Source organism: Abramis brama (genome assembly GCF_963993115.1).
Source record: "Abramis brama genome assembly, chromosome: 15".
Lineage (NCBI taxonomy): Eukaryota > Metazoa > Chordata > Actinopteri > Cypriniformes > Leuciscidae > Abramis > Abramis brama.
This window is the reverse complement of record NC_139977.1, coordinates 37,950,766-37,965,017: the sequence shown is the minus strand read 5'-3', so window position 1 is coordinate 37,965,017 and position 14,252 is coordinate 37,950,766. Positions and strand designations below refer to the sequence as shown.

Below are 14,252 nucleotides of genomic sequence, written 5' to 3'. Positions count from 1 at the left end.
CGACGTGTGTATCAGGCGTCTTATTAGGCGACGTACTGAGGGACGACGTGTGTATCAGGCGTCTTATTAGGCGACGTACTGAGGGACGACGTGTGTATCAGGCGTCTTATTAGGCGACGTACTGAGGGACGACGTGTGTATCAGGCGTCTTATTAGGCGACGTACTGAGGGACGACGTGTGTATCAGGCGTCTTATTAGGCGACGTACTGAGGGACGACGTGTGTATCAGGCGTCTTATAAGGCGAAGTACTGAGGGACGACGTGTGTATCAGGCGTCTTATAAGGCGAAGTACTGAGGGACGACGTGTGTATCAGGCCTCTTATTAGGCGAAGTACTGAGGGACGACGTGTGTATCAGGCCTCTTATTAGGCGACGTACTGAGGGACGACGTGTGTATCAGGCCTCTTATTAGGCAACGTACTGAGGGACGACGTGTGTATCAGGCGTCTTATTAGGCGACGTACTGAGGGACGACGTGTGTATCAGGCCTCTTATTAGGCAACGTACTGAGGGACGACGTGTGTATCAGGCGTCTTATTAGGTGACGTACTGAGGGACGACGTGTGTATCAGGCCTCTTATTAGGCGACGTACTGAGGGACGACGTGTGTATCAGGCGTCTTATTAGGCGACGTACTGAGGGACGACGTGTGTATCAGGCCTCTTATTAGGCGACGTACTGAGGGACGACGTGTGTATCAGGCGTCTTATTAGGCGACGTACTGAGGGACGACGTGTGTATCAGGCGTCTTATTAGGCGACGTACTGAGGGACGACGTGTGTATCAGGCGTCTTATTAGGCGACGTACTGAGGGACGACGTGTGTATCAGGCGTCTTATTAGGCGACGTACTGAGGGACGACGTGTGTATCAGGCGTCTTATTAGGCGACGTACTGAGGGACGACGTGTGTATCAGGCGTCTTATAAGGCGAAGTACTGAGGGACGACGTGTGTATCAGGCGTCTTATAAGGCGAAGTACTAAGGGACGACGTGTGTATCAGGCGTCTTATAAGGCGAAGTACTGAGGGACGACGTGTGTATCAGGCCTCTTATTAGGCGACGTGCCTGGTTCAGACGTTATGATTTTTTATACATTTCTCACGTACGCCGTCGCCACGTCGCCGTAAGGTATACGTTACTACTGTGACGTCGCCATGACGTCGCCGCCGGTCTGTCGTTTGACGTCTCTATCAATCCCATTCAAAAATAGACACGGACTGACGGCGACGGAAGGGTAGACTGCTCCTTCGCCTTCTTCAGGGTAGACTTAGAAAAGGCATTATCCACTCGTCATAATCTATCTGCGTCTCATATTGACGCTAAAGGGTGCCATGTGCGTTCGATGTAGACGAAATGTCAAAAGCATCAGTATATGACGCCTTGGGATGAGAACGGGCTGGTAATACAGTGCATTACTGTAAAAATGAAACCAATCAGTACACTACTGTAATTATTTTTTATTTGTACTAAATTAGATTTCATAATTTTTATATATAATTTTTTTTTTATCCTACATAACATACAAACCAATTAGACAAAGTTATTACAAAATACCATTTTTTTATTTAAAATATATATATTATAATATATAATATATATATAATTTCATATATAGCACAAAATATACAGTCTGCCAATGCTGGAAATGATGTGTGAAATTTTTACACATTAATGGGTGAGTTTAGGGACAATGTTTTTTGTGTTAATTTTAACTCATTCATTGTGTTAATGATTTTAACAAAGTAAATATGTCAGAAAGGTTAGCACAAAGATGTGTAAACGTGTTAAATTAACACATTATGTGCTGTCCTTCACTGCACACATTGTTAAAATCATACATAAAATCCTAAACAAAACGTTAGCATTTGACAAAATTAATGTAGAGTCACTGGTTGTTTAGCTTATACAAGTATTATAATGAAATATCAACCATTACATTCATAAAACTGCAGAATATAAATAAATTTTTAAGCAGTCAAAAAGGAAATGTCCAACACAGGACAAAACACAGTTCTTTTCACAATACATGACACATAACCCTACCTTCAAAATAATTTCACTTATTTACAAAAATGTGTTGGATTCATGTACACTGGTGGCCAAAAGAAGTATTTAAGTGTCTTAATGTTTTTGAAGTCTCTTTGATTCTCAAGAAACATTTCTTATTATTATCAATGTCTGACTGTCTACTCGTCCATCTTTTCTACAGCATAGGAGTAAAAGTCATCATCAAAATAATCTTTAAAAAGTCAACACAATGTTTTTGTCCACCTTTGCGAATAAATGAACTTCTCCAAAGATTGTTTCCTGTTCAGAACTTGATTGACAACATCAGAATGTTCCCTGATCTGTGTGTGTGTCCACAAACACAAATGTACTCAGTCCTTCAGAGGAGAGCCCAGTTCCAACACTATATACTGAGAGAGAGAGAGAAATAAATATTAGTGTCAAAATATTTTTTATATTTTTGTAACTTAAGAATATGTATTTGTAAACAGCTTTGGCAATAGCATATTCAAACATTTCAACTAAATTAAATTATTCCAGATTAAATTTTAATACTTACAAATCCTAAATTCTGTCCAAAAATGCTGAGATCCATAGAGAGAAAGACTGACATCAATGATTTAGCCCATTTCGGCTTGTCTGCAGTGAAGGGGTTCCTGTCTGAGACAAATACACAGTAAGACACATGCAAGAAATCACTGAGTGATGACCGTTCTCCTTCCTACAGTAGTTAACCCACCTGTGCGCTGATGTTAGGACCTTCCTGGTCAGGTGGGACTGCAATGGTAGAGTCTTCTGCCTAATAAAATATCAAAATAATGTAAAATTATAAACTTAAATTGTTTAGAATGCTAGATTTGGTATGAATGAATTAGTGAGAGTTTTAGTGTAGTGCTTACCTGGATACATTTAATCTGGTGAGACTGAACATAGAAAATGGTCCACCTTCTGATTGGTTCATTTGCTGTGTAATAAATATAAAGTTAGACATGATGCAAAGGTCACTAATTTGATATAAAGTTAGCCAATTTTATAGAGATTTTATAAGATATTGTAAGCTACCTAGTCTGCACCAGTGGCTCCAAAGCACTTATCACATATTGCTAATCATTTCAGCAAACTTATGTCAAAATATATCACAAATGGCCTAACGTTAACTTATCTCCGGAATCTTGCTAGAAGTCACTGGCGCGAATTGGCGCTTTGTTGCAGTTGCCTTTAAACACATACAAAAATGGAAGTAAATATTAAATTCCATTAAAAAATAAAAACTATAATATGTTATAGTTTGCAAACTAATGCTAAAAAAAGAAAGGTGGCAGCTAGCCAAATAAAACTTAACGTTAGCTAACATACAATGTTATTTTCTCATCAGTATAGGCCAACATTATCTACAACCAAAACAGAATTTCACATAGTTAATTTATTGTTAATGTAAACTAAGCGTTGCTCGTTGGCGTATTTTAACTCGTCAACAAAGTCTGTAAAATGAAACGTTAGCGCAGTTTACTGTGGTAAAGTTCGTTACCGCCATGTTGACGAGTATAACAGGTTAAACTGGGCACATTCCTGTCAACACACACAGAATGTTTTTTTACCTTGCTTGCTGGTCTCTCTCTCGGTGAAGTGAATTCCGTCTCTTCCCCGGGCCAGACACGAACAGTCCCAGTGATATTACACTGGATGCTCTGACGCGACACGACAAATCCCAGACAGTATAGTGATGCGGCGTTATATTTCTGACGTACGGTAACGTTACTCCGAGTCCAAGCGCTCGCGCTATTTCTGGCAAGGGACAAACAGGTTTATATTTTGCATTAATGGTCCGGCCTCTGGCTGTTATAGCGTTGTAGACACGTGGTGTAAGGCAAAAATTATGAAATAAAAAGCACGATGGAATGGTGCCAGCCAGAGAGGCCGTTACGTCAAATACAGTAGTATACAACAAATTTAAAAAATACAGTAAAAAAAAAAATACAGTAAGTCTCTGTATGTGGTGTTAGACGTCACAGAAAATTCCCATGATGCAATGGGAATCACAGTTATTTACTGTAAAGAGAAATAGCAGTATAATACTGGGGGATTTAAAGTAAATAACTGTAGAAATTACAGAAAAGTCTAACAGTGTACGCACACCTACACCATACACCATACTCGCATATATACACATAAATAAAAAGAAAGGACAAAAAGTATCCCGTATATTTAAGTATAGAGAACAAAAGTCCAGTCACACATGAGGAAAACATTAGCAGTTCTAATTTTTGCAAATCATACATTACATTTTTTTTGAGTGAAATCATATTTATTTTGTCCATCAAAAGTGTGCTTTCACTTTAACTGAGCGTGAGCAGCGCTACAAAAATAGACTCGGCGTCGAAACCCTCCGCTTCACTGCTGCTCATGCGACGCTCCTGCTTGACGCTCACGCGCTGCTCCAGCTCGCGGTGTGAATGCACTCACTGAACATGCACGCCGAAAAAAATTCGCGCTGCTCACGCGCCGCTCGCGATCTGAAACGGCCGTAATTCACAAGGTTTCCTACATGTGCGTTCTGTGTGCATGTGTGATGTTGATGTTGCGGGATGTTATTCATGCAGCGCCCGAGTGCATTTGAATCGGCATATGTCAGACTGAAAATCACGTGAAAATCGGCCAATTCTTGTCACTAGCCGATCAATCAGATATCAGATAGGCTATGCAACAAATTATTATAATGTTTTTTCATAACAATACTCATATTAGCAAATATTTATTTTTTAACGTTTTTACTTTTTTTTTTTCAACTTGCTGCGGCCCCCCTGGCGCCCCCTGGCGGCCCCCACTTTGAAAACCCCTGGTGTAAGGGATAATCGCTATACATTATCCCGCTTATTACATGGCTACCTACCAAATAAATAATTAATTTGACACAAAATATTGATTTAAAAGGGAGTTTATTGATTTAAACCCGACTGTATTGCTTCCGCTAAAGAAAATAGTACGCTCCGTCTCTACAGTTAGAATCCTGTGAGTCCATAGCAACGCTCTGTTTTTCATGGCAACGGTCTGTTATCAAGAAATAACAGACCGCATTCTACATTGGAATTCAACCAAGCCCTGTAATAAAATAAGTTAGTAATAAAATAAGCATATATCACCACCAGGTGATATGCTTTAGTTATTTTGTTTATCCTATTTACCTGCATTGCCCTGTCAATTAGATGCAAATGTGCGCATTTTAACTAGTTGACGCCTAATTTGCATACAGAACGTCCCCAGTAATGACTTACATCAAGAGTCTTTCCCCCTGAAATTTAGAAATCTAAACTGGTGAATTTAGAAGAAATCTACAGATGCAAACAGATGGAGGATACACTCTAAAAAATGTAGTAAATCTGAGTAACTGCATCTGGTACATTAATAAATAAAACTGTGTAGAAATAAGTTAACATTAAACATTAAAAATAGCAATATTTATAAATTAACTTTTTATTTATGAGTAATTTAACTTTTTCATTTCCTCTAAACCTTTATAAAATAGTATTCCATACAACCACAAATACATACATGACATTGGCTTTTATTGTATTTTTACTCAATTATTTTGGTAAGTTTAATTCAAACAATCAAGTTAATAAAGTTAAATATTTCTGTAATATTTACTAAGCCACAGAATATTTTTAAGAGTGTAGTAGGTTTAAAACAAACTCCATCTAAATGTGGATTTTGAAGGTTTTATTTGATGATGATGATACAGTCCTCTCTCAAATGTGAAACTAAGTCCATGTCAGTCACCATCAGTTATTGTGTATGTGTGTGTGTGTGTACATGCATAGCAATAATAATATTAATGTGTTGATTTTAAAGTGTTATGTATTCTGATAACACCAAAATAATTAAAATGATGTAGTGCCTTGTGCAAAAATAAACAAATTATTAGTAAAACACGCCCCTCTGCTTGATGCAGTTATTTAGGTTATTCTAAATATATACTTGAAACTAGTAGCATAGAAAATGTTTTCAAAACATGCACATTGTGGAATGGTTTGCTTTGCTGCTCTATAAACCTAGTGAATACTAAGGAGACCATGGTTTCTGTGTGAACGGATTATTTTGTAGACATCTTATGAAAATGAAACAATTGCGTGAGTTTGAGGAAGATAAAATTAATTAACTTTTTAAATTAATTTTTTAAAAAGGAAGTCAGAGTTGCGTTAATATATATACTTTTTTGTTTAAAAAAAGAAAAAAAATACGTAATTATGAGAAGTGCCCTTTATTTCACTTGAGCCCCTGCCCCTCAAAATGTCTGTGCACGTCCCTGATAACATACAATCAGGGGGACTTCTACGAGTGTGAACTAAATCTTTCAATGTGTGACGATATGCATAAAATGATAAACGAGACGGCTCCGACATTCATTTGCCTAACAAGCCAGATTTCAACTAAATAACGTTACGTAAACAGCTTATTTGACATATAGCTAAATATCATTTTCGGTTTTTACCACAGAAGTGTCAGAATGGCTTCCACACATCCGAAATCCGACTTTAAAAAGAAACTTTGGCTGCTATCATCTGCGTGTGTAATGGCACTTGCATCTCAAACTTTTCGCGCCGATCAGGTTATGGTTCCCACAATGCAACTCGTAATTCAAAATACGGGTAAAAGACAAATACGGAAAATGCCTTCTAAATAATATGGTACATTGTACCGGATTTTTACGGATTTTTTTTACAGTGTATATCTGATTAAGCATTGTATTAGCAACCCCAACCCCACCTGTCCCACCCACTTTTTAAAACAAAGTTACGCCACTGATTTACACGGCTAGAAATGTGACATAATATGCTTGTTAATGTTTACTAATGAACTTATTAAACATTAGATTGTTCACTGAGAATGTCTATTTATCACATATGATGTTTCTTGTAAATCTATTGTTTATTCCCTTTCATGTTTGGTATCATTTAAAATGTTATAATTTTAAATGATTGGTAAAATGGTCATTGCAGTCATTAGTATTATGAGAAAGATTGAAAACTTTAATCCTGTTCTCCTGTTTGGGTGATGTCTCTTCAAGATATCTGATAACTCTCCCCTCTTCCCCGAAACCATGTGTTCGTGTAGGACATATTTACAACCTTTAGTTCTGTTCTGGGTATATAAGAGTAAGTGGCAGAGCAGTCTTTGGAAATCTGTAACCAGTAAATCCCCCACGCAGTGCTGAGTCAGTGTCTTACACTCGAAACACACTCACACACACACTCACACACCACTGCGTGCATTTCTTACTCTTAGAGTCATCTTTGAGCAATTGATGCTGTGTATTTATTGTTTCTTAATTGGCTTTTAATTGTTAACTTGTGTAATTGGCCTGATTTACCTGACAAATAAATGTAATTTATTCAGTATGATTCTGAAATCATTATTTCTAGTATAGATTAATGTGGAGTCTGGTGTTGATAGATCAAACTGAAGGACTGATGAATGGAGCAGGAGCACATCACTCTGAGAAGTTCTCATCTCTCACTTTCACTGAATTAACAAGTTGCAGTTTCACAACTAAATTACACTTATTGTTATGAGTCAGAAGAGACACATGCATCTGCATCCTCTGATTAATATCAGAACTGGCGAGTTTGTGTTCGTTCGTCTCAAAGTGGCATCTGTTCCCTGAATGAACGAGTATTTGAAAGTATGGGATTCCCAGACTAATCAAAGGTCTAAATTAAATCATAATCTATATTTGTGATTATTTTCTAATAAGAAACACAATCTAAATTTAATGAACATTTGAAACTGGAGTCAGATTAAGCTCAGAGCTAAAGTCAAATTTTAAACTAAATTCCAAAAATTAAGTGAACTTCACAGAACGCTGAAAAGACATTCACGCATTACACCTAATTATACCATTATACATTCCTGACGGAGTGGTGACCCCGACGTGATCTCCAGTGTAGACGAGGAATGATATCCCTTGCTTTAACTTTAAATACCTCCTTGTTTTCCTACGCAACAAGAGATCGCAGAGAGCAGATTTAAAACCGCAGGTTTAACTCCAAACACCGACCACACGTAAAGCAAATCCGCGTTAAGCGGTTCATGTTTTTGCCACAAAACGGGCAAAACATCCCTCGGCCGCAGTCCATGTTCGGTCAGCATAAACTTCATTCACGCCATATACTCCACATTGACAACACGAATTGACCGCGCTCAATAAACAAAACACCTATCAGTCGCTTTCACCTCATCACTTCCGGTATGTGGTACATTCCCTTTCCATGAAGAATCTATCATTTGTAAATTTGTTTCGGGACTGAAAGTGTTTTGCGTCTTGTTCATTTGTTTTCTAAAATGTTAATTTGTTTTGTCCTTGGTAAAAGTGTTTTGCCCATGTAATTAAGTTTTATGGTAGGTAAAAATGTTTTCCAAAATGTAAATTTGTCTCAAGCTTTGTAAAAGTGTTTCATTCTTTGTAATGTTGCTTTGCCCTTCCCGGCCACCGTAGTACAGATTCATTACGGTGAAATACATTATGAAAAGTTATTCTAAAAAAATCACTTCATTCCAGTTTATATTTCTGCATTTTCTTAAACTTGTACTACATTGTGTTCTAATAATAAATAATTATTATCAGTGTTAAATCATATAGATTTGTAAAGCTTCATTCATTCAACAGTGAATTTGGTGAATATTCCGCAGGTTTTTTCAATATATGACAATTGCGGTATAAGTGGCAAACCTAAACATTAGTGTGTGTGTGTGTGTGTGTGTGTGTGTGTGTGTGTGTGTGTGTGTGTGTGTTTGTGTGTGTGTACACTTCTTTGTGAGGTGCACTTATAGTGAAAGATCGTGACAACCGGCTACTTTATGTGTGCTCACTATAATTAAAAAGGCTTATAAATTTAGCAAATCATGTTTCTATTTAAATCTAGTGTTTCGCACAGGTGTGTGTAGACATGTGCCGGTATTCGGTAATGCGATAAATCGCGGTAATGAATATGCACGATATTGTTATCGCGGGCACTTCAAAATACAGTGAAAAATAATAGATAAGAATTTATATTTATAGAACGCGCATTAGCTTATTTTCCATCAACCGCTTAAACAAACACTGCGTATATGCTGCGCGAAACACGTGCGCACTCTGATGTAAACAATCCCCACATGAAGCACTGTGTGCATGCGGCGCCGTGCTCTAGTCTAATGTAATCCTCACATGGAGAAGAAGCATGGCGGAAGGAGGAACGCTGCCGACGATTTATCTCCCTTCTAAAAGCAGGGCTGTCAACTCTACGCATTCAGCGTGAGACTCACGCCATCGACACTTTTCACACGCTTTCGCCCCACACATCCATTTTCTCACGCAGAGAAAAATCACGGAGCAAAAAGGACACTGACACCGACAGACTGGACAGAGCAGGTTACTTTTGATATGAAAAAAAAAAATTTAATAAAAAATTACGAAATTCAGACAATAAATACCGTTTTGGCGCTTGTAAATGTGACGTGACCGATCGCTGTAACGCCTCAGTTCAAGCAAACCGATCATCTGTTACTTTTTATTTAAAGATACAGTACAACTTACCGAAAGGTATTTATGCCTCATACATAATATCGATCAATCAGTGTTTTTCAACCAAAGAGGTCAATAAAACTGCAGGTGAACAATTATGTCACAGAACGTTACATTTACCTCAGGAAAGCCATTTAATGACCAACACGTTAGTTGACTAGAAAAAATAGCTATAGAGAGGAGTATTTTGCTAAATATGTGCACTATATTACATTTGTATTATATTTTTACTTGTGTCATAATTTATTATAATGAAAACTAAATTGTATTTAATTTAATTTGTTAATTTTTAACCTTTACTAATTATAGCAATTAAAATATCGTGATAAAACCGTATACCGTGATAAAAGCTCAATCAATTAATCGCAGCATGAAAATTTGATACCGGCACATGCCTAGGTGTGTGTGAGGATTGTGTTCAGGGCTTGGTCTGCTGAACTGAAAGGCCTGTTTGATCAGTTTGAAACCGTTGTCAGGCTGCTTTTAGGACACAGACAACATGGATCAGAACAACAACGACACAAGTGACACTTAACAGTATTGCTGTTGTAAGACTTGATTTTCCTGCTAAAACTAAAGCTGAGGTCAAACCCCCTGCAATAAAGCAATAAAGCGCAGTCCTGGAGATCTCAGAAAGATCTCAGAAAAAGAGCACAGGACATCATCTTGTCCAAACCTTTCTCCTTGTTTATCTCTGCATCCCTCTCTCCCTCATCCCTTCCCTTCCTCTGATTCAAGTCACTGAATGTTCACTGAGAATGTCTATTTATCACATATGATGATTCTTTTAAATCTATTGTTTATTCCCTTTCATGTTTGGTATCATTTTAAATGTTATCATTTTAAATGATTGGTAAAATGGTCTTAATGTTATTGCAGTCATTGGTATTATGAGAAAGATTGAAAACCTAGGAGAATTCTGTTCTCCTGTTTGGGTGATGTCTCTTCAAGATATCTGGTATCTGATTATTATTTGTGAGTTGATAATGAATGACATTCAGTGAATTAAACTGAGAGAATGTCACTTGTTTAAAATAGAAATGAAGGCATTGTAAATAAATCTGTATGAGTGTGTGTTTTCTATTCCTCCTAACACACAGAATATGATCTGCAGTTTTCATCTTTGTCCACTAGATGTCAGAAGTAGATTTGAGGTGAAATAGTTAATGTTCTGCTGATGGAAATCAGTGTTAATAAATCAGAGATGATTAAATGAGCAGCTGATGGAGTTTATCAGATCTGAGTTTTACATTTAACATTCAGACTCTTGAAACTCTTCAGGAAACAATACGGCTGCGTCTCACATCAGATATTCAGAGGAGATATTGTTCTGAAGAAGTACTAAGGTATGTTCTGTGTGAATGAATGTGTTGATTTATTTTCATCTTCTACAGAAATGACATCTTTCAGGAGCTTTTAAATGAGGAAAACATATTATACTGAGACTCATGATTGTAATGCATGTATGAGTGATCTGAGTTTGTCATATTGTTGAATCAGGAGCTGATGGAGATTTGCCTGATATGAAACATCATCATCAGCTTCTGCTAACAGAAGAATCCAGAAACACAGTCTCTGGGAAGAACATCAATTATTGCCCGTTTCTAACTCTATCAGCATTAATTATCTTACACAGCACTTCATTTATTATACTGTACACACTTATAACTAATCCACATTTTCATACTTGTTTTTCATCATCTCAAAATCGTAAAACTCTTTTGTTCTCTCTAAAACCAGTTTTATCCTCATAAAGCTGATTATATATTTAAAATAACACAGTACTGGTCCTGTAATATAACAGGATCCAGATTCATCTCTTGTGTTTCAGTGTCAAAGATCTAGAAAGGTCATTAACCCTTGTGCATTGTTCAAATTTACTACCTTTCGTTATGTTCGTGGCTGAAAACAGCCACTACTTTAAACTGCTGTAAAAATGCTGTCAGAATAATATTATTATTATTATTATTATTATAATTATTATTATTTATTTTTTTTTTCCCATAAATCTATTAATCAACCTCAGTCCTGCTCAAAAATACTAAATGTTTTAAAAAAAGGATCAGGATTTTAACTCTTTAATTGCCAAATTCGTAAATGATGTCACTGATTTGGGGGAAAAAAACACACAAAATGACTCATTTTCAATATAAAATGTGATTGTGGACTGGATTTTTTTTTACCTTTTATCACAGGGAAAACCACCAACAATCAAAAATGCATGATTATATGGTGTCATGACTTTGCAATCAAAAAATGTGGTTATAATGGAAGTCAATGGGGCAAAAACAGCCACGAACAGTAAATGAGGGAGAAAAAGTTCAAATCTGATGCTGCACAAAAACTAACAATGCATCAAAACCAATGTTGTTTCTAATCTTTGACATGTCCAAGACTGTGATAAAAGGTTAAAAAAAATATCCAGTCCACAATCACATTTTATATTGAAAATGTGTCATTTTGTGTGTGTTTTCCCCCAAATCAGTGACATCATTTACGAATTTGGCAATTAAAGAGTTAAAATCCTGATTTTTTTTTTTTAAAACATTTAGTATTTTTGAGCAGGACTGAGGTTGATTAATAGATTTATGCAAAAAAATAAAAAAAATAAAAAAAATGTATCTGATACATTTTTACAGCAGTTTAAAGTAGTGGCTGTTTTCAGCCACGAACATAACGAAAGGGTAGTAAATTTGCCCACAGTGTACTGTTGAGTTTTTGAAAAATTTCAAAGCATTTTCAAAGCATTTTCCCAATATATGTGTCAAAATAAGATTTGTCACCAAAAATCATTCCATTTGCTGAAACAGAGAAAGTTATGGCCAAATTTAGACTCAAAAATACCCCATAGTGGATGAAAACATCCCCAACAGCACATAAGGGTTAACAGGTTAAAAAAATTGACAGGTTCTCTTCATCTACAGGACTGTTGTCTCACTGCTTGTCTGTTGAATGCTTTACTGTTGTTGTTTAACTCCCAGGTAGACTAAACCCCTAGACATTTGTAGGACACAACAAAAGACTGAATGATGTTTCTTCACATAAACATAAGTTTCTATTCATAGCTGATCTTTGATTTAGTTTTAAATGCATTTAATTGTATTTTTACATTTTGCAAGTGATGCATACATATAAGCAAGACAGTTTCATCTCATCAAGTGTGTTGCGTTTGTGGGTCATAAATGATGTTTGTCAAGAGATGATGATGATGATGATGATGATGATGATGATGATAATGAAGATGATGATGAAGATGTTCCGGTCTTCTGGTATCTGGACGTCAGTGATGTTGTGTGATCTTGAGAACATGAAGGGTTTGATGAGAATCTCTCCTCAGTTTTGACATCAGAATCAAACTTTACAGGCTCGTCTGGATCACAGGAGACTAGAAATCACAAATATATATCAGATCATCCTCATACTTTGCTTTGAATTTATACATTTATTATCTTCTTGATCAATAACACAATCTGTAAATATTTAATGACTGCAGAAATTCCGATCTGAAAATATCCGAATGCATGCGTTTTCTTCCTGTTTACACTGTCATAGGACACATCTGATCTGTGTCAGCGAAAAATCGGAATTGGATCACATTTCACTGACAGTGAGGATTAAAGTTCAATAATGATCAAACACTCACAGTCTGGATGTAGTTTCTCCATACTGTCACATCTATCAAGTCTCTCTCCTCTTTCCTCTGGTGATTCTCTGGTTTGTGTCTCATTTCTGTCCTCCATTTTTCTCTCAGTCTTCTTGTTTTCTGCTGATCTGTGATTTCTGCTGATTTTCTTTCTCCTCTTCATTTGAATCTGTTCAATCACACAGACAGAGTTTCATTAAAGCGATATAACATCATATCACGAGACATCAGATCAACTCCTGATCAACATCTGCATGAGCTCAGTGTTATTACAGCATCTCAGATTAACTCTACAATATTCACAATAATCAATGATGATGACAAATGACAAATATAGAAATGTGAGTTTATGTGTGAGTCTGCGTCAGGAATCTGTGTATTATTATCATAATGGGGAAACCAGTCTTGGGCTACATGATATGAGTTATAGTTTATGGAATGAATAATGTAAATCATATACACTACCATTCAAAAGTTTGGGGTCAGTAAGATTTTTAATGTTTTTAAAAGAAGTCTCTTCTGCTCACCAAGGCTGCATTTATTTGATAAAAACCCCCAATAAAAAACAGTAATATTGTGAAATATTATTCCAATGTAAATCAGCTGTTTTTTATGTGAATATACAGTAAAGTGTAATTTATTCCTGTGATCAAAGCTGAATTTTCAGCATCATTACTCCAGTCTTCAGTGTCACATGATCCTTCAGAAATCACTCTAATATGATGAATTGATGCTCAAGAAACATTTATGATTATTATCAGTGTTGAAAACAGTTCTGTACAATTTTTTTCCCCAAAATTCTTTGATGAATAGAAAGTTCAAAAGAACAGCATTTATTTAAAATAGAATATTTTCTAACATTATAAATGTCTTTACTGTAACTTTTAATCAGTTTAACTCATCCTTGATGAATAAAAGTATTGATTTATTTTATTTATTTATTCTTACTGACCCCAAACTTTTGAACGGTAGTGTTTAATGTTACAAAAGCTTTAGATTTCAGATAAATGCTGCTCTTTAAAACTTTCTATTCATCAA

At 36.2% G+C, this 14,252-nt stretch overlaps 1 protein-coding gene across 3 annotated transcripts in view; it reads right to left on the bottom strand.

Moving 5' to 3' along the window:
* Positions 1-12,165: 12,165 nt before the first annotated feature.
* LOC311096818 (uncharacterized protein) overlaps positions 12,166-14,252 on the bottom strand; it is a 174,649-nt gene continuing 172,562 nt past the window's right edge. For 2 of the 3 annotated variants that reach the window (XR_014609112.1, XR_014609113.1), the window contains exons 2-3: positions 13,215-13,383; positions 12,172-12,956 (exon numbers count right to left, since the gene is read on the bottom strand). Coding sequence is in view for 1 of the 3 variants with exons in the window: in XM_084136218.1 (XP_083992344.1) it covers positions 12,748-12,956 (209 nt within the window). In the remaining 2 variants the exon portion in view is untranslated. Of the gene's footprint in view, positions 12,957-13,214; positions 13,384-14,252 lie in introns of all 3 variants that reach the window. The other variant, XM_084136218.1, reaches the window with a different exon arrangement.